Here is an 18,829-nt window from a genome sequence, read left to right as displayed (position 1 = left end):
GCTATGGTTCCCAATTTTTGTCCTAAGTGTCACTGTTAACAAATACCTTGGTACAGTAAGAAAAATATAACTTAGCCACAGCATTCTTACCTAAAATGACTTATACTCTACAAGCTCTACTAATTCAAAATCCATATGCTGTTGATAGATTATACGTTCCAATTTCAGACATAATAATTATAACAGGATTGTTCATGAAGATAGCACAGTAAGGCCGGGCGCAGTGGCTCACTACTGTAATCCTAGCACTTTGGGAAGACAAGGCAGGTGGATCACTTGAGGTCAGGAGTTCGAGACCAGCCTGGCCAACATGGTGAAACCCCGTCTCTACTAAAAACACAAAAATTAGCCAGGTGTGGTGGCACATGCCTACCAGGAAAGGGGATTCTACTATCTCTCTTAGTAGTTTATCCTTTTATTAGAAGTCAATTTTATACCTAGTCTTTGATTATTATTCATTTTTTTCTATTTTATTTGCCTCTTGCTGCATATTCATAAGGAATCATTTTGCATTGATGAAGACAATTCTTTCCCTGTTGCTCCAGAGCAGAGTGAATTATACAAAACAAATTCTTGAATCTAAAGTTCATTACAAGGTGGTTGTTTGGATTGAACACAGGCCACCCCTGAGGAATGGCAGGTTCTGCAGGAAAACAGCCAAGTGCAAAAGCCTATTTGACCCCATGTTCATCTACACCTGATAAATTCTCATCACCCCTTTAAAAAAGTTTCTGACCGGGCACGGTGGCTCACACCTGTAATCCCAGCACTTTGGGAGGCCGAGGTGGCCAGATCACCTGAGGTCAGGAGTTCGAGACCAGCCTGACTAACACGGAGAAACCCCATCTCTGCTAAAAATACAAAATCAGCTGGGCGTGGTAGCATGCCTGTAATCCCAGCTACTCGGGAGGCTGAGGCAGGAGAATCACTTGAACCCGGGAGGCAGAGGTTGTGGTGAGTCGAGATTGTGCCATTGCGCTCCAGCCTGGGCAACAAGAGCGAAACTCCGTCTCAAAAAAAAAAAAAGTTTCTGTGAGAGAATCCTTGCTTTACTAAAAAAAGAAAACTGGCAGAATAGACTTTGAGGACGTACTTCTAGGACACATTAGATTTTGTGATAATGTGCATAAATGTGTGTGTGTGTGTGTGTGTGTGTGTGTGTGTGTACGCACGCATATATATTTGTAAGTACCTGAGTCTGGGTCCCCTTAAAATCCACATCGTTAGGCTCACATTTGCCTCAGGCAGCATGGCCACCATAACTTGGCAGGTAGGGTATTGCGACTAGCAGGTGGCCAGAGTCAAGGATGAGGCCATCTTTCTGGCTGGCACCTCTGCTTTGAAGGACCACACCATTTATGCACTCAGATAAACTATCTCTATCTTTAGGGCTTCTTCTCTTTCTTGTCCTTTTTGACATACAGACTCAGAAGCCACTGAATTTAGCCTTCTCCTGTAGGAACCCACTCTACAACCTCCATGAGAAATTGTCCTCAGCATTGGAGGTTGGACCAGATTCTCTAAGGCCTCTACCAGCATCATAATACAACGCATTATGCCCAGAAACCTGGGTGGTGTAACTATCTTCAGGATGCCGACAGTCTAGTTGAGAAGGCAGTGTTGTATGAAAGCAATGATTACGTGTCCTCTAGTACTAGATAGGACAGGCACAAGGGAGCCTTTAGATGGAGCATTTAAATTCATCTGAAAGAGTCAGAGGAGTCTTCAGCCTCAATTCAAAGATGTTTGTCTTGAGTACTGGTTGGGAGTGACATTTGTTCCCAGAGCTGTTGTGGGACCTTATTATATACTAGCCAGTCAACCCTTAAAAGACCCAATCTAGATCAAATTCCTCTAAATTCTTAACACCAAGAAAGGTTACCCAGAAGTTTTAAAATGTCATCCCTACTGCTCAACACCAACGCATAAGGCCAATTATGCAGAAGGTGAAGAATCCCAATGTTAACGCTGTGAGTACTCTCACGGGAAAACATGGGCGTATGGACCACCATGGATAGTTCTCTCCCTAAAAAAGGAAAAGCAGAATGTTTAAATGCCATAAAGTTGCGGTCAAGAGAGACAAAGAGTAGGGGACACAGGCTGAGACATGACAGCATTTAGCCTCCTAAACCAGATGAGTAGAGTTTTCTCCAGTTCTGTTTGAGTATTTCTCCTTTTAGGCCTGCTGTAAAAGGACAGTGTTCCCTACTGCCTACGTTCCCTATTCTGTGTTCCCTAAACAGTGACACCCAGTTTTGGCTTGGACAGCCCGGTGGATGAAGGTGCCATTCCGCCATAGAGAGCAGTGCTTCCCAGATCTGGTGGTGTATTGGAATCATGTGGGGAGCCTGTTAAAAATTCAGATTCCTGGTTTCCACCCTGAGAGATTCTTAGGCACAAGATCATAGTGGAAGCTGAGACTCTATTTTTAATGAATTCCCCTAGGTGACACTCTTGCAGTCAGTCTATGGACTAGAGTTTGGGAATCACTAACACTAGGACGCAGAAAGAGCTAGTTGGGGTATGGGGAAGAATGAATCGAGAAGATAGTGAGTTCAGTTGGTCTTTGGTTTTTGGTAGAGACGGGGTCTCCCTGTGTTGCCGAGGCCAGTCTGAAACTCCTAGGCTCAAAATCTTCTCTCACCTCAGCCTCCCAAAGTGCTGGGATTATAGGCATGAACCACCGCACCAGCCTGAGTTCAGTATTAAATTATGCCATAGGACATCCAAGTGAAGATTTTTTGTGGACAGTTGGTTAAAATGATCTGGAGAGACAGGTGATTCAGAGGCTATCAGCACCTATGTGGTTATTTCAGTAATGGAAGTGGGTAAGATGGACGAGGTGTTAATATATAAATAACAACAGAGGCCAAGCCCTCAGTCCTGGAAGGTTTCTGTCTCTAAGCCAATTTGGTTCGGCACAGCTCTTAGGGTTTTGTTTTGTTTTTTTAAATAGCTTATGGTAGCTAGCAAAGAAGTTGTAGTACAGTCTCAGCACTACCATATTCTATAAGTGAAATCAAGTCTCAGATCACATTGCACCACACTGACATTTTTAAATGAAATGGTGATTAACAAGCGAGTTGAAAATGGTGTATGAGAACTCTTTCTCATGTAGGCTTGAGAACATCCCATTGTTTAGGTGCTTTGATCACCATCTTGAATGAAAGGTTTACTCAAGGCAACTGCCTGGATTTCAGAGCTAAGGTTTCTTCCCTGATCGCTGGCATCAAGTCACCAGAATTCCCCAGAGTTGAAAGATGGATGGAAGACTATTTACACCGGGCAAAATCCTTTGTAACACCCTATTCATATAAAACTAGAAGGAACAGAAAATATACTTATTTACAAATCTTGCATACTTTTTTAAATTTTTATTTACATTTATTTATTTATTTGAGATAGGATCTCCCTCTATCGCCCAGGCTGGAGTGCAGGGGCGTGATCTCGTCTCACTGCAACCTCTGCCTCCCAGATTCAAGCGATTCTCCTGCCTCAGCCTCCAGAGTAGCTGGGACTACTGGCATCTGCCACCATGCCAAGCTAATTTTTGTATTTTAAGTAGAGATGGGGTTTCACTGTGTTAACCAGGCTGGTCTTGAACTCCTGACCTCAGATCATCTACCCATCACGGCCTCCCAAGGTGCTGGGATTACAGACATGAGCCACAAAGCCTGGCCCCGCCCTTTTTAAAAAAAAAAAATAGAGTCTCTCTCTCTCTCTGTTGCCCAGGCTGGCGTGAAGTAGCAAGATCATAGCTCACTGCAGTCTTGAACTCTTGCATTCAAGTGATCCTCTTCCCTCAACCTACCAAGTAGATAGGACTACATATGCACACCATCACGCCTGGTAAATTTTTAAATTTTTCTGTAGATACCAGGTCTTGCCATGTTGCCCAGGCTGGTCTTGAACTCCTGGCCTCAAGTGATCCTCCTGCTTTAGCCTCCCAAAGTGCTGAGATTATAGGAGTGAGCCACCGAAGCCAGTTCCTTGAATACTTTTATTTTTACCATCTAGAACCCCTTTCAGATATTGAGAATGCTAGAAATAGTCCACCATGTTTACCAATTAAAACCCATTTTTGCAATTCAGTGTGGTAATTGGCAAAGCATCAGATGTTACTAGAGATACAGATAATAGAATCTCTATAAATAGCTGCCTCAAAGTATGGCTTTCCTGATTAGAATGCTGGCTAACCACCCTGGACTCTGCATATTTTATTGGCATGCTGACAGCACTTGGATTGTAGGTTAATCTAAGAAGCACCCATAATGTCACAATATGCATGTAGAAGCATTCTAATGTAAATAACTGAAATCATAATACTAAAAGATGGTGAAAAAGAAAAAAAGTGAGAGTCAGAAGATAGGCCATCAGAATAGAACACGCTAAGGCAGATGGAAAAGTGGATGAGGTTTGGATGCTACCGAGAGGTCAAGTGAATAATAAAAAGACTAAAATGAGTCCACGGCTTTGACAACAGGAAGCCACTTGACCTTGATGAGAATGATTTCCTGAAGTAGCGACACAGGAGTCTTGCTGTGGAGGGAGGAGAGACAAGGGAGGTGAATACAGAAGATAAGCACCTTTTTTTTTTTTTTTTTTTTTTTTTTTTGAGACAGAGTCTCACTCTGCCTCCCAGGCTGGAGTGCAATGGCACAATCTCGGCACGCTACAACCTCCACTTCCCGGGTTCAAGTGATTCTCCTGCCTCATCCTCCCGAGTAGCTGGGATTACAGCATGCACCACCACACCCGGCTAATTTTTGTATTTTTAGTAGAGACGGGGTTTCACCTTGTTGGCCAGGCTGGTCTTGAACTCCCAACCTCAGGTGATCCACCCGCCTTGGCCTACCAAAGTGCTGGGATTACAGGCATGAGCCACAGTGCCTGGCCACTATAAGCACCTTTTTTTAAGAGACAAAGAAGAAAGATGTGAAGCAGACACCAGATAAGTTTGAAAGAAACATTTTGTTCATGTTGTGATTTTCATTTGTTGGCTTCAAGATAGAGGAATCGTGTGCATGATTAAATGTAACCTATATAGAAAGCATGTATAGAAATGTAGCCTGGGCCAGGCACAGTGGCTCACACCTGTCATCCCAGCACTTTGGGGGGCCAAGATAGGCAGATCACCTGAGGTCAGGAGTTCCAGACCAGCCTGGCCAACAAGGTGAAACCCCGTCTCCACTAAAAATACAAAAATTAGCCGTCCATGGTGGTGGGCACCTGTAATCCCAGCTACTCAGGAGGCTGAGGCAGCAGAATCGCTTGAACCCAGGAGGCGGAGGCTGCAGTGAACCAAGATCACGCCACTGCACTCCAGCCTGGGAGACAAAGCAAGACTCCATCTCAAAAAAAAAAAAAGAAATGTAGCCTGTACAGAGAAGCCGCTTGTATAGAAAAAGGCTGAAAAACCAGAAAAGCCAGGAGAGAGTAAAACCAACCTACCCAGGCCAGGAGACATTTAGGTGGAGGTGCTATGGTACCTAAGAGGAAGGTGCATTTCCATAATAATGAAAGGGAGGAGGTAATTGTGAATCGCAGGGTAGTGTACTTAGATTTGTGTTTAGATGGGGTTTTGGTGTAGGCCAGTGTATATTTTGTGCATAAGAAGAACTACTCAAACGTTTAATTGGGTTTAAACAATTAGTGTTCCATCTATGAAGATGACAAACTCAAAAACCCAATCCTTAGGCTTCACGTGAATCTCACAAATCTCACTGTTTAGAAGTCTAGCAAAATCGAACAGTCACTTTTAAGATACTTTTGGTTAATGTTTGGTTTGGTCCTTTTTACCAACTTAAACACATTTAAATATTTTAAACTGCATTTATAATATATTCTACTTCCTTTGTGAGTACCTGAGTTATCTACTTATACAAAACCTTGCTAAGTACTTAATAATTGTTATAAAGCTACTAAAATACATTTCTAGAGTTACTTAAAGACCTCTTAATAATGTGCAGAAACTTGGCATGATTTCAGCTTAAAATCAGAAGTCTAATAATTCAATTATTCATTCTTGACTGATTTTCAAAAACTGTCACTTTAATAGGTCAGATTCCTTCAATATTAGTAGTACAGAAAAGACCAAATATGCACAAAAATATGAATAGCATATCTTCAATGCTTTCAACTTTTCTATATTTAATTTTTAAATCTTCCCAAAGTTGAATGATGCATACTTACCAAGGAAGAAAATTGGCTGGAAATAACTGAGGCCATTTTCAATCAGATATTTTGACAGAGTCTCAGGCTGCAGAGCAATTTTCATCCTCCCAGCTGTCATACTGACCCCCTTTTTAGAGTAGCTATGTCATGAGTTACAAAAATTAAAAAGCGTAGATCACCCTATGAGTTATAAACCCATACGTTTCATTGCCCACATCCCTGGATGCAAGTTATACACAGCACCTGATTCTCGATCTGCTCAAGGAAATAGAACAACCACGCTGCTCCTTCATCTCTAAGATAGGTACATATGTTTTCCATCTAAATGTTAAAGGCCTTTGAATTTGATGGAGTTCTGGGATTTAATTTTTTTCTATCTAATACCTTTAAACTCGATAGCCTAAAATAAATCCTTTTCTATTTAATGATAAAGACATTTAAATGGAATACTAGATATGAAAATGTCTTTCCTATTTAAAGAACATTGAACTTGGGCCAGGTGCAGTCACCTGTAATCCTAGCACTTCGGGAGGCCAAGAGAGAAGGATCACTTGAGGCCATGAGTTCAAGACCAGCCTGGGCAACGTAGTGAGATCCTGTCTCTACAAAAAATCATTTTTAAAAATTAGTTAAGTGTGGTGGTGCACACCTGTAATCTCAGTTACTTGGAGGCTGAGACAGGAAGATCACTTGAGCCCAGGAGTTGGAGGATGCAGTGAGCTGTTATCATGACTCTGTCTCCTAAAAAGAAAAAAGAACTGTGAACTTGATAGAATCCTACATTCTTTCTTAGGACCACACAAAGGTTTAGATGTTTAAATGATCTCCAGTTGAGTTTCGAATATCCCTCTTGATCAAGCCAAATCTAATTTGCTGTTATAAGAGTTATGGGGAGCAGGCAGGAAGTTGAGAGAGTTCTCATCTGATGATTTTCTTTCCTCTGTGTAGTAGGATGTGAAGTTGCCTATTGAAGGAGGTGGAAGTTATGGGGGGAGGGTGAGAAAAAAGTTTTAAAATCGGTAATAAGCAATCTGAGCAGCTCCATGCTGCCTGTTGTAGCGTCTCCTAATTGTGTGACATTAAGTCCATTTGAAGTGGAGACCATATTCATGATGAGATATATTTATAATTCATGCTTAACATTTAGTCCATATGTTTTTATATTGAATATGTGTATTTAGTCATTCAAGTATTTGCCATTTGATAACAAATATTCTTTATAGCTGATCAAGAAGTCACAGCTCAATGTCAAAGGACTTTATTAATAAAGCAATTGAAGTAGTCACTTATTATACAGCAAAAAGTTCTAGACTCATTTAACATTTATTTCCATTTGCTAGTCAATTACCAGCTGTCAGAGCATAATAAATATTATAAATTTGAGTCAGAAGCTGTCACCTCTAATTGTATTAACTCTTCCTAATCATAGGTAGTGATTTGTCCTGTGAAAGAGTGATATTAATCACTGACTTCCATCTGTCTTCATAATGGTGTAAAATTGCCACTGGATTCCATTGCCGAAGTGAAGTAAATCAATGTAGACACCAAAAATGAAAGGAGGCAGTGATGAGTCATGAATATTTCCATTCATGTTAACAAGCTTCTCATTGTTTCCAGACAGAGAGAAAAAAATGACAGCTAGCTTTCAAAGCTTTTTGCTTCTTAGTCTTAAAAGTGTAGTTTCTTCTTATCATTATTTCTATATGCCAGGCACTAAGAAGAGTACTTCTTATATGCCAGGCACTAAGCTCACAACATTATATGAATTATTTCTTTTAATCTTCACAACCACCAATGAAGTTATTGGTTCTTATACTTATGGCACTTATGCTACTGTTCTTTGCATTTTATAATGAGGAAATGAAGGCTTAAAATAACTTGAGTAATTTGTTGTCCGAAACAGCAGAGCCTGGAGTCAAACCCAAGCAATTTAACTTCCATAACTTAGTCTCAACCAGTACTCTACACTGATGGGTGATGTTTGAATCAGTTAGGAATGCTTTTGAGTTGAAGTAACTAAAATCCAACATATAGTAGTTCACAAAATAGTGATTTTTTTTTTGCTCTCACTTAATAGAAAGAATGGAGATAGACAGCTACTTATGTTGGTTTAGTAGCTCAGCAGAGCCAGGACCAGTGACTGTGACTCCTTGGCCTTTCCCTTGTGACAGAAAAAATGACTGCTTCAATTTCAAGCTTCATGTCCACATTCAGGGCAGGAAAAAAGAGAAGGGGAAAGAGTGGGCACTTGCTGTAACTATAATGTATCATGAAAGCAAAAACTATACCATTTATATATCTCATTAGTTGAAAACTGTTTCATATGGCCATCCTTATCTGCAAGGGTAGAAAACAGAAAGGGAGGCTGGGCATGGTGGCTCATGCCTATAATCCCAGCACTTTGGGAGGCCAAGGTGGGCGGATCATGAGGTCAAGAGATCGAGACCATCCTGGCCAACATGGTGAAACCTTGTCTCTACTAAAAATACAAAAAATCAGCCAGGCGTGGTGGTGCGCGACTGTAGTCCCAGCTACTGGGGAGGCTGACGCAGGGGAATCGGGAAATCGCTTGAACCCAGGAGGCGGAAATTGCAGTGAGCTGAGATCGCGCCACTGCACTCCAGCCTGGTGACAGAGCAAGACTCCGTCTCAAAAAACCAAAACGAAACAAAACAAAAAAAACCAGCAAAGGAGTCGGGAGTTAGGGATGACTAATGGACCAGCTGTGAGTCAAAAGTTATGGAATCTACAAACGCTGTAGGAATTTTCCACTGCCTCCTTACTTTCTTTCTGCCCTTCCTCCCTCCCTCCCTCCCTCTCTCCCTCCTTTCCTTCCTTCCTTCTTTCTTTCCTTCTTTCCTTTTGAGTACAAAAGAGCTATGATTCTCCATATAGATAACTCATAGAATATTTATTCTTGCCTTGTTTTCTAGAGTGTGTTCCCAAATAGAAAGAGAAAGCTGTGGTTCCACTACCTGAGTCAGGACTCATTGGTTGCAAGTAACAGAAATATGCACACCTCAGAAAGTGGATGCATTTCAGCCATTTATTTAACAAATATTTATTAAGCACTCATTATATTCCAAGCACTCTTCTAGGCTCTGGAAGTATATCAGTGAACAAAACATTAAAAAAAACAAAAAAAGAATGAGTAAGAATATGAGAGAATCTCATAGAACCCAAAGATCAGAAAGCAGCAGGGCCTTTGGAGGGACAGAAACCAGGGACTAAGAAGCTGTCAGGAATCCAAACAGCAACTCTAAGCCAATCTCCATTCTGCTCACTCTGCCTTCTCTTAATTCTTAGTCTGTGTGGTGGGTATAACATGGTCACCCACGTAACCTGAGTTTTCAACTTCTGTTCATGCACACAGTTCACACTGAACCACAGTCTCTCAGTTCCAATTCCAAAAACCCAGGCAAATGAATTGGAATCCACTGAGGTCAGGGACAGTCTTATCCCTGTGTTATAGGAGTCACTGTGAGTGAAGCGGGGCACCTTGAATCAAAGGTTTCTACCTTGCAAGCCTTCCTGTCACTGCTGCCCATCCGTCTCCAAGCATGTTGATGCTTTTTAGACACTTTGCCCGTCATCCACACCAAAGCACCTGCCTGCTGCACCAGAGGTTTAAAAGTTAACTCTACCTTGAAGAGCACATTTTTTAAAGCCCTGTAAGAATTAACAGGGTCCAGGTCATTTTGAACTTTTTCAGATCACTCTTGTGCCCTCATGTGTATCTTTTTCCCATATAGCCTTTTCCTTGTCTTCTGGATAATACGAGAGAATCGAGGCTCAGTTAACATCAAACTCCCTTCTCACTTCAAACCAAGCCTTCAGAAGCCAAGATCAGCACTAATCAATTTGGTTCCAAAGTACACATTGCAGTGTGGGTCGGGATATTCTTTTATGACCCTTATAAACTATACGCCAATGAGATACGGTTGTTGGTGATTCTTTTCCAAACCTCCTCTTTGTTTCAAACCAATAGGTGTTTTTCCATTCAGGGATATACTGAATTGCTGACCTGCGGCTAATCTGTTTTTCTCCAGGCTGTGGATTCCCCTCCAAGTGGAGGAGGATGGGCAGGCTGGGGATCCTGGGGCAAATCTCTGCTGTCATCTGCATCTGCCACCGTAGGTAAGCATTGTATGTTGCATTGGAATAGACAAAGTCCCGAAGCCTAATAGGATAGGACGTTTTGATCGTACCGTATACTAATAAAGTTTAACATTAGCCCATGAGCAAACCATGTTTAGTGCTTACTATTCTAAGTGCTTCATTTATTCCTCCAATACATTTATTCCTCAAAATAACCCTGTATGGAGGAACTGTCGTTTGCTGCACTTTACAGATAAGAAAGCTAATCAGAGAGAGACTAAGACCTTGACCAAAGTCAGGAATGTCTGGGTTGCAATTTAAAAACCAAGTAGTATGGCTTTTAGCCACTATATTATACGGTCTTTTAAAGTATAATATATTCTTAAAGCTTTGTGTTTATCATTCCACTTGAATTTTTTGTAATGCACAACTCATCTACTCCCAAAAAAGATTTGAGATACCTTGATAAAAGGTATTTCATTAGCAGGATATTAAAATATAAGTAGAAAACAACGTGCTGGTAGGGAGGATATATATTTTATATATTCCACGGCTAATAGAGTTTTTGTAATTGAGTATTGACCTCAACTCTGAGCTGCTTGGATGCCAGTACATTATTTTTCTTTGAAAACAAAATTTTAATTTAAATAAATCTATTTTTCTGGTTTAACGTTTTTAAATACATTTCCTGTGTTTGTTCTTATACAAAGAGAAAATATGATGGACAGCGTAGTGTCTTCCTGAGTGCAAATTTTTCAGGATATTCTTCATGTTACTATTTCTTATATTCTGTCTTCATGAAAACTGAAGGTATAACATCAATATGTCTAAGATAATTTAGCAAAGGCATTTCATCTTGAAGGTGGAAGGTAAGGAGAAGACAGGGGAAGCCACAGGTAACAGTTTTCACATCATGAACTTCAGGTATTCTAAGGTGCAGTCCATGGCCATGAGGATCTTGTGATGGGCCGTGAATTGGTCCACTTCACTGTTACTCCTAAAACCAGAAGGTCTTAAAGCCTTTTGCCCCACCTCAGTGGACCATAACCACAGTGTTAAGGGCCAGATATCTAATGTTATAGAGCTTGGGCTGCCTGAAAAGAACGGATAGATTGCATTCCTCTAATTCCATCTCTGTCAAATATCAGTTTGCTCAGGAAGGCTCTGGGAAGAAGTAGCAGTGGCCAAATAAATGTTGATCTCTCTGGTAAGAGCCTGGAGAGCGGATTTTCTCTATTGCTTATTGAAGGGGATGGATATGCCTTGAGTACCACATATGCAGATGACAAAATTAACTAAATTCAAGTAGAGGCACCTGTTTTGTTTTCTGAACAGGACAGTGTCTCTTCACAAGGGTGAGGACAAGCACCTGCAGGCATCCTCTGTCCTTGGAAAAACGTTTGAACTTTTAGTGGCTATCAAAAGGATCTTGCCGCTGGTGGCACTTAGTCAGAAGTGGCATGCTTTCTAAGCCAAAAGCTAAAAAGGGGGTTCTAAAAAATTGTTTTAATTGGAATAAGTCATGAAAAAGTAAACGATATGGTCACTAAAATTAGACAGCTCTTCTCGTGGTTTATATCATAAAATAGTTATGTGTCCTGGATGTTTCCAGTTTTAACAGCATCCAAACCACTCTGGTTTATAATGAATTTGGTGTTTCGAGGGTTATAATAGATGGAGGATTTATTCTTTCATTAAACTTTTAAATATAAGTTCCTGCCACAGTAAATACAGAAATCATCTGCCCTGTGGTAGCAGCTACAGGTGCTCTTTGTGCACACTTAAAGGTGCAGCTCCCTGTAACTGCTCTAGCCCTCATTGGTCAGACCATTTACTGTTGTTTCTCATTCAGTGTCTGCACCTCATTTGACTTTGGGCTTTGTTGGACCCTCCCAGGATTTCCTGTCCATGGACTGACAGCTCACCCATTGAATTTACTATCCAGCACCTTCTTCGGTGTCTTGCTGTAATCTGACCTTTGCACACATGCAGCTTTGGTTCCAGTGGGCTATGCACCAAGGCCTCTGGGTTTTGTTACCTGGGTCACATGTAACCAGTAGATAGTGCTGACTTTACTGCTTAAAAAGTGGAGTGTGGCCAGGCCCGGCGTCTCACGCCTGTAATCCTACTTTGGGAGGCCCAGGTGAATGGATCACTTGAGGTCAGGAGTTCGAGACCAGCCTGGCCAACTTGGTGAAAACCTGTCTCTACTAAAAATACAAAAGTTAGCTGGGCGTGGTGGTGGGCGCCTTGTAGTCCCAGCTGCATGGGAAGCTGAGGCAGGAGAATTGCTTGAACCCAGGAGGTGGAGGTTGCAGTGAGCAGAGATTGCACCCCTGCACTCCAGCCTGGGCAACAGAACGAGAGTCTGTCTCAAAAAAAAAAAAAAAGCGAGATGTGATTTTCTATGGCAGGTCCCTTTTGACTTGATCTGACGTCATTGTCTTAATCTGCGGCCTGTGCTATGTTTGGGGTTGCTCTTAAAGTTTCTCTGTATCTGAGCCACCATGCAGATGATCAATACTGCATCTTGTTATCCTCATGACAATTTATAAATTCTAGTGGTTCTCATCTGACTCTGAGTAGTAATTGATCCAGAAGAGCCTAGAGAGGTAATTTCCTGTAGGCCATCATGATCATTGTGCCAGTCATATTTTTCATGGCACGTGATCCCTGTGCCATGAGAAATCATATCCCGCTTTTTAAGTAGTAATGTCAGCACCATCTACTGGTAATATTTGAACGAAGTAACAAAACCTAGAAACCTTGGCGCACAGTCCACTGGAACCAAAACTGCACATATGCAAAGATCAGATTATAGTAGGACACCTAAGAAGATGCTGGATAGTAAATTCAATGGGCGAGCTGTCAGTCCATGGATGGAAAAACTTGCCACTTCTCCTCTAGGGTGAGTAAACACGTGGTTTCTCTGAGAATGTATGACATTTGCACATTCCTCATGCAATATCAGAAGGAAGTTCAGTATACCCTCTTGTATTAGTTTCTGTCGCTGTGTAAGGAATTACCACAAAGTTAGAGGCTGAAAACAACATGCATTCATTATTTTACAGTTTCTGTGGGCCAAGAGTTCAGGTAGGGGACAGCTGCTCGGTGTCTCACGAGGCTGAAATCAGGGTGGCAGCCAGCTGTATTCTCATCTAAGGCTCACGTTTGCCTGAGGCAGCATGGCCCCGGGGTTGACACTATACTTGTATATAATGGAAGTTGTGCCTTGCTTGCCTCTCTCAATCCCAAGAGAGTGGCTCAACCTAGACCACAGATCAGGAAGGCACCCATAACTGTGAAGTCTCTGGAGGATAGGGTGGTGCCGCTAGAAGGGGGCCCGGAGTCGAGGATGAGGCCAGTGGCTCTGCCAACTGCTCAACTGGCACCTCTGCTTTGAAGATGCCATCTTTTAGGGTCATTCACGTTGTTGGCAGAATTCAGTTTTTGAAGTTGTAGGACTGAGGTCCCTGTTTCCTGCTGGTTATTGACCAGGGGTCACTTTCGGCTCTTAGGGGCTGCCCTCAGGTCCTCCTTCAAAGCCAGCAGGAAAACCTCTCTCACGCTTCAAATCGCCACCTTCAGGAAGGGCCCCTTTGTTTTAAAGACGTTCCTGATTAGTGCAGGCGCATTGAGGATGATCTCTCTTGTGAGTCACTGAAATTCAGCTGATCAAGGACCTTAATTACATCTGAAAATTCTCCTCATCTTTGCCAGATGGAGTAACCTAATCACAGGAGTGAAATCCCATCCTGTTTACACTCCGGCTCACACTCCAAAGGGAAGGGATCACATAGGGTGTATACATCTGGGGACAAGACCCTTGGGGCCATCTCTCAATATGGTCATGCTTCACTTAACAATGGGAATGCCTTCTGAGAAATGGGTCGTTAGATGATTTAATCATTGTGCAAACCTCACAGAGTATACACAAACCTACACAGCTAGGCTATGTGGTAGAGCCTATTGCTCCGAGGCTGCAAACACAGGACAGCTTATTACTGTACTGAATATTGTAGGCAATTGTAACACAATAATTAATAAGTATTTGTGTATTTCACACATCTAAACATAGAAAAGGCACAGGAAAAATACAGTTATAATCTTATGAGACCACTGTCGTAGATGTGGCCCATCGATGACCAAAAGTTTGTCATTTGGTGCATCCCGCCTACCTTAATTTTCTTCTCATCTCTGTTTGAGATCTTTATCAGTTATACCACCAATTCCAGAACCTTAGTATTTTTTATGGCTCTGGCTATGTGCTGGAATTTTGAAAAGCTAGCGAATCTTGGCATTTTTCTCTTGTTTGCATACGAAATGGCAAAGGGTACATGAGGAAGGTCATTAAAATTTTGAAATATTGATGCTCATTCTAAAAGTCCCTTTGGAGAAATTTTAGAGCTATCTTTAGAAAAGCAGGTACTAAAATTGTCTATCACCACTGATCATCACTACCCACCTCCCCCCCAAAATGAGTGCAATAGAAATATGACTGAAAACCCTGCCTAAATTGCTCTGACTGCATATTTTGGAGATTTCTGATCAGGACATGCTATGACTTTATGTAGCAATAGTAGCTAAAACAAGAGCAATATATATTTCAAAACTGGATAAGTGTCTTTGTAGACGTGTACAGAGCTGAAACATGTAGCCTAACAGGAGGCTGAAGTCATGGGTTCCCAGGCTGGAAACAAGCACTGGTGGTTGGGAGTTTGACTCCTGAAAGGTAACAGGGATCATAAGCAGCCCATACATGGTGCCAGGCTCAGAGCCTGAAACAGGTTGGAATGGAGTTCAAAGATCTCTGTGAACAGAGAATTTAAGGTTATGGGTGCCTTCCTGATCTGTGGTCTATGTTGAGCCACTATCTTGCGATTGAGAGAGGCAAGCGAGGCACACCTTCCTCTATGTACAGGCATAATGTCAACCCCACGGCTTTACAGCATTTGCAGTTTATTATCATCAGGCAAGAAACTTATTGGAAAACAGATCACTCAGAGTAGTAGACAAGCTTTGAAGATTTATAAATTGCCTGTGGAAAGTAAAGAAATAACCACATGCTCAATTGCAATTGATTTCCACTCAGAAACCTTGTGTATACCCCCAGGGTAATTCCAGCTGCAGACAGCGGTGCAAAACATAGTCCTTCACAAAACACAGAGCTGTTAATTGAGCGCTAGAAATGGAAACCATTACTTCTTACAGTTGTTGAAAAACTGCAGTTAGAATAGTTAGAACTGTTGAGAGTTGGTAGGAGAGTAATAGGAGAATAGAAACAATTGGAAAATGGTACTCTTTTGGAATGAGCACTGTACCACGAGTCATAAGACCTGGGACCCGGTCCTGGGTGCTACTAACTTGTGATCACAAGGCACTGTTACTAACTAGCTACACCATGCCCTTAACCTAAGACTCAGGTTCTTTGTATGGAAAAGTGTGCGTGGAAAAACTTGAGAAATTCTAAGGTCTCGTCCAACTTCCATAATATGATGATACCATATTCTGTGTCTATGCATAGAAGGAGAAAGATATTTGTGCCCACTGTGCTAAGTGAAAAAATACAAAAAATTAATTGAAATTATTTGTACTCTTTATTTTTATATTTTATTTTTGCCTCATTTCTTTGACCCTGAGGTTAAGGGAAATGAGAAAAAGTGACCTTCCCAATGCATATACAAAGTCAAACGTTTTTCAGCATATAATTATTTTTGGAGAGGCCTTAACTCTTGTATTAGGCTCAACTACAGCTACACTGTTATCACATTCTTAGAAGATTTGGTCACCTGTCACCCATGCCTTTGGACAAGTTCGTAAAATGAAATAAGCATGGTTATCATTTCCAGGCAGAAATAAGAGTGGAAAACATTTTAGAAAAGAGGGTTTTTTTGGAAGCTGAGGCAGGTGAATCACTTGAGGTCAAGAGTTCAAGACCAGCCTGGCCAACGTGGCAAAACCCCGTCTCTACTAAAAAAATACAAAAATTAGCTGGGTGTGGTGACACGCCCCTGTAGTACCAGCTACTTGGAGGCTGCAACAGAAGAATCACTTGATCCTGGGAGACGGAGGTTGCGGTGAGCCAATATTGCACCACTGCACTCCAGCCTGGGCGACAGAGCAAGACTCTGTCTCCAAAAAAAAGAAAAAAAGAAAAGAGGGTTTTGATAGTAGTTCCAAATCCCACAGCATCTTATAGACCTGACTTGTTCCTAAAATGTATTACTAGGCTAAGAGTAATAGACCATTAGTCAAAATGAAAGTCAGCAATGCTAAAACATATGTAAGTATACAAAAGGAAGAGCTCTATAGTAGGATGAGTCATTTATTTCTAGATACCACCAAAGGCTTAAATGTTTATTTGAAATTCTAGTTTTGACAGTTTTATGAGTTTAAGCATCTTATGCAAGAGTACCTGAGGTTGGGGGTTGGTGTGTACGGAATGTACCTGATCTGTATATTTACTTTTGTTCCCCTTCCTCATCCTCTCCCAAGGTACATAGTTTTTTCCTTCTGCACATTTTAATGAAACTCTTCTACCAGCCCTGTCAGAAATGACAGTGTTTATTACAGAGAATGGCAAACTTGTCAAAATGGTACTAGAATGAGAAATCGTCACTGTGTAAATCACTGTCAATAGGGCATGAATTCACTTTTGAAGGTAACATTGCTGATGATATGAAATTTCTCAAAGATAATTGAGACAAAGAGAATAGGATTAATGCTTAGAGTTTGTCCACCATCCTTTAGATTCTATGAATAAAACACAGGGGTTAATGAGTTTCTGTTGGACTTCTGGGCAAATATCATCAGTTCAGTAACATTTCTTTTCTATTTTGAGCCTAAAGGGAAGTAAGCATCTGATTACAAAGTGGACATCAACCATCATATGGAAAGGAAAGACTATTACAAAGGAAGGTTGATTGGCTCCCTTTTTGCTGCACTATAGTTCGCTTTGGTTGAGCATGGTAATATCAACTTGTGCTTTTCTGAACAATTACTCTTCACAACTTTTTATAATATCTTGAATTCATTGATAGAAGAGTCTGAAACACAGTCAGTGTATATATATGTATACATAGACAGATACAGATATATCTACCTCCATTCAGCGGGATACTATGCAGTCATTAAAAAGACCAAGGTAGATCAGTGTTCTAGGTTGGATGCCCAGCAGAGGGATGAGGCAGAAATTGTGTGCTGGAGTTTTACTGTGAAGGGCTTTCTGGAACAAGCTTTGCAAGACAGCAAAGGATTGGGAAGGAAAACTGAGCCAAGGGAGAAGTTGAACTGCAGTGTCGTTACAGCAGAGGTCTTAGCCTATCCCATAGGGAGCTTGGGGTTTGGGATGAGTCTTAGGAGATGTCTTCCCTTAATCCGCCGGGCTGGGCCTTTATATCAACAGCTCCCTCATTGACCAGTCACTGTAGTATAGTCTTGGTGGAACCAACTCCCTTTGGTCAAAGGCAATTCAAAGGGAGGCATTTACTTAGTTGAGCACTGTCAACAGACAACACTCCCAGAATCAAGGAGAATGAACACTGTGATTCCAGACAGCACACAGCACCCAGCACTATCTCTATGTGCTGAGACTTCAACTGTGAACTGCCAAATGGAAAAGCCAAGTCCAGAAGACTTATATGTAGGTAAATTTGCTTTTACATTCTTGAAAAGAATCACAAGAAATAATTAGAATTATTATCTTTAGAAGGAAGGGGTTGAGGGGAGAGAAAGGGCTACCTTAAGTCTTTCAAAAGCTCCAAGCATTGCTTCTTTTAGAAGTCACTCCTGTATCAGAGCAAATGCATTAGAATGTACCCACATTTCTCCTTAAATTTACTACACACACACACACACACACACATATATATATATCAACTATGTAGGAGTTGAATTTATTTGAATGATATTGACCAACTGATCCAATATTACATTTTGAATACATTTAAGTAAATATTAATTACTATCTAATTTGTAATTTTATTTTTTTCTTTTAAAGCCAACAGCTTTTGCAGGCCTTAATTATTTCCACAGGCCCTTATAAGCTCATACACTCTATTGCTTATTAGTTACTGGAATCTAAGCAGAAAGAGGCTGGTCCACCTTCTGTTATCTATGTTTCTATACTCTTTGGACTTGCTAATATTATGAACATTTTTATTTTTTAAATCTGCACATGAAAACATGCTCAACACCACTAATCGTTAGGGAAATGCTAATCAGAACTACGATGAGATACTACCTCACGCCCATTAGAATGACTTTTTGAAAATTTTTTTACCACTAATATTTCAGTATAAGAATGACTATTATTTTTTAAAAAAACAGAAAATAAGTGTTGGTGAGGATGTGGAGAAATTGGAACCCTTGTGTGCTCTTGCTGGGGTTATAAAATGGTACAGCTGCTGTGGAAGACAGTATGACAGTTCCTCAAAAAACGAAAAACAGAATTACCATATGATCCACCAATTCCACTTTTGATTATATTTCCAAAAGAATTAAAGGCAGGGTCCCAAGGAGGTATTTGTACACCCACGATCATAGCAGCATTATTCAC

General features: G+C 41.1%; 1 protein-coding gene across 2 annotated transcripts in view; it reads left to right on the top strand.

Annotated features, from left to right (window-relative positions):
* Positions 1 to 18,829, top strand: part of LOC105487738 (family with sequence similarity 114 member A1) — a 78,720-nt gene that overhangs the window by 12,843 nt on the left and 47,048 nt on the right. For both annotated transcript variants that reach the window (XM_071093729.1, XM_071093730.1), the window contains one exon: positions 10,224 to 10,311. In XM_071093729.1, coding sequence (XP_070949830.1) covers positions 10,224 to 10,311 — 88 coding nt within the window. The remainder of the gene's footprint in view (positions 1 to 10,223; positions 10,312 to 18,829) is intronic.

This window comes from Macaca nemestrina, chromosome 3 (assembly GCF_043159975.1).
Source record: "Macaca nemestrina isolate mMacNem1 chromosome 3, mMacNem.hap1, whole genome shotgun sequence".
Taxonomy (NCBI): Eukaryota; Metazoa; Chordata; class Mammalia; order Primates; family Cercopithecidae; genus Macaca; species Macaca nemestrina.
This window is presented reverse-complemented; position numbering and strand designations above follow the sequence as displayed.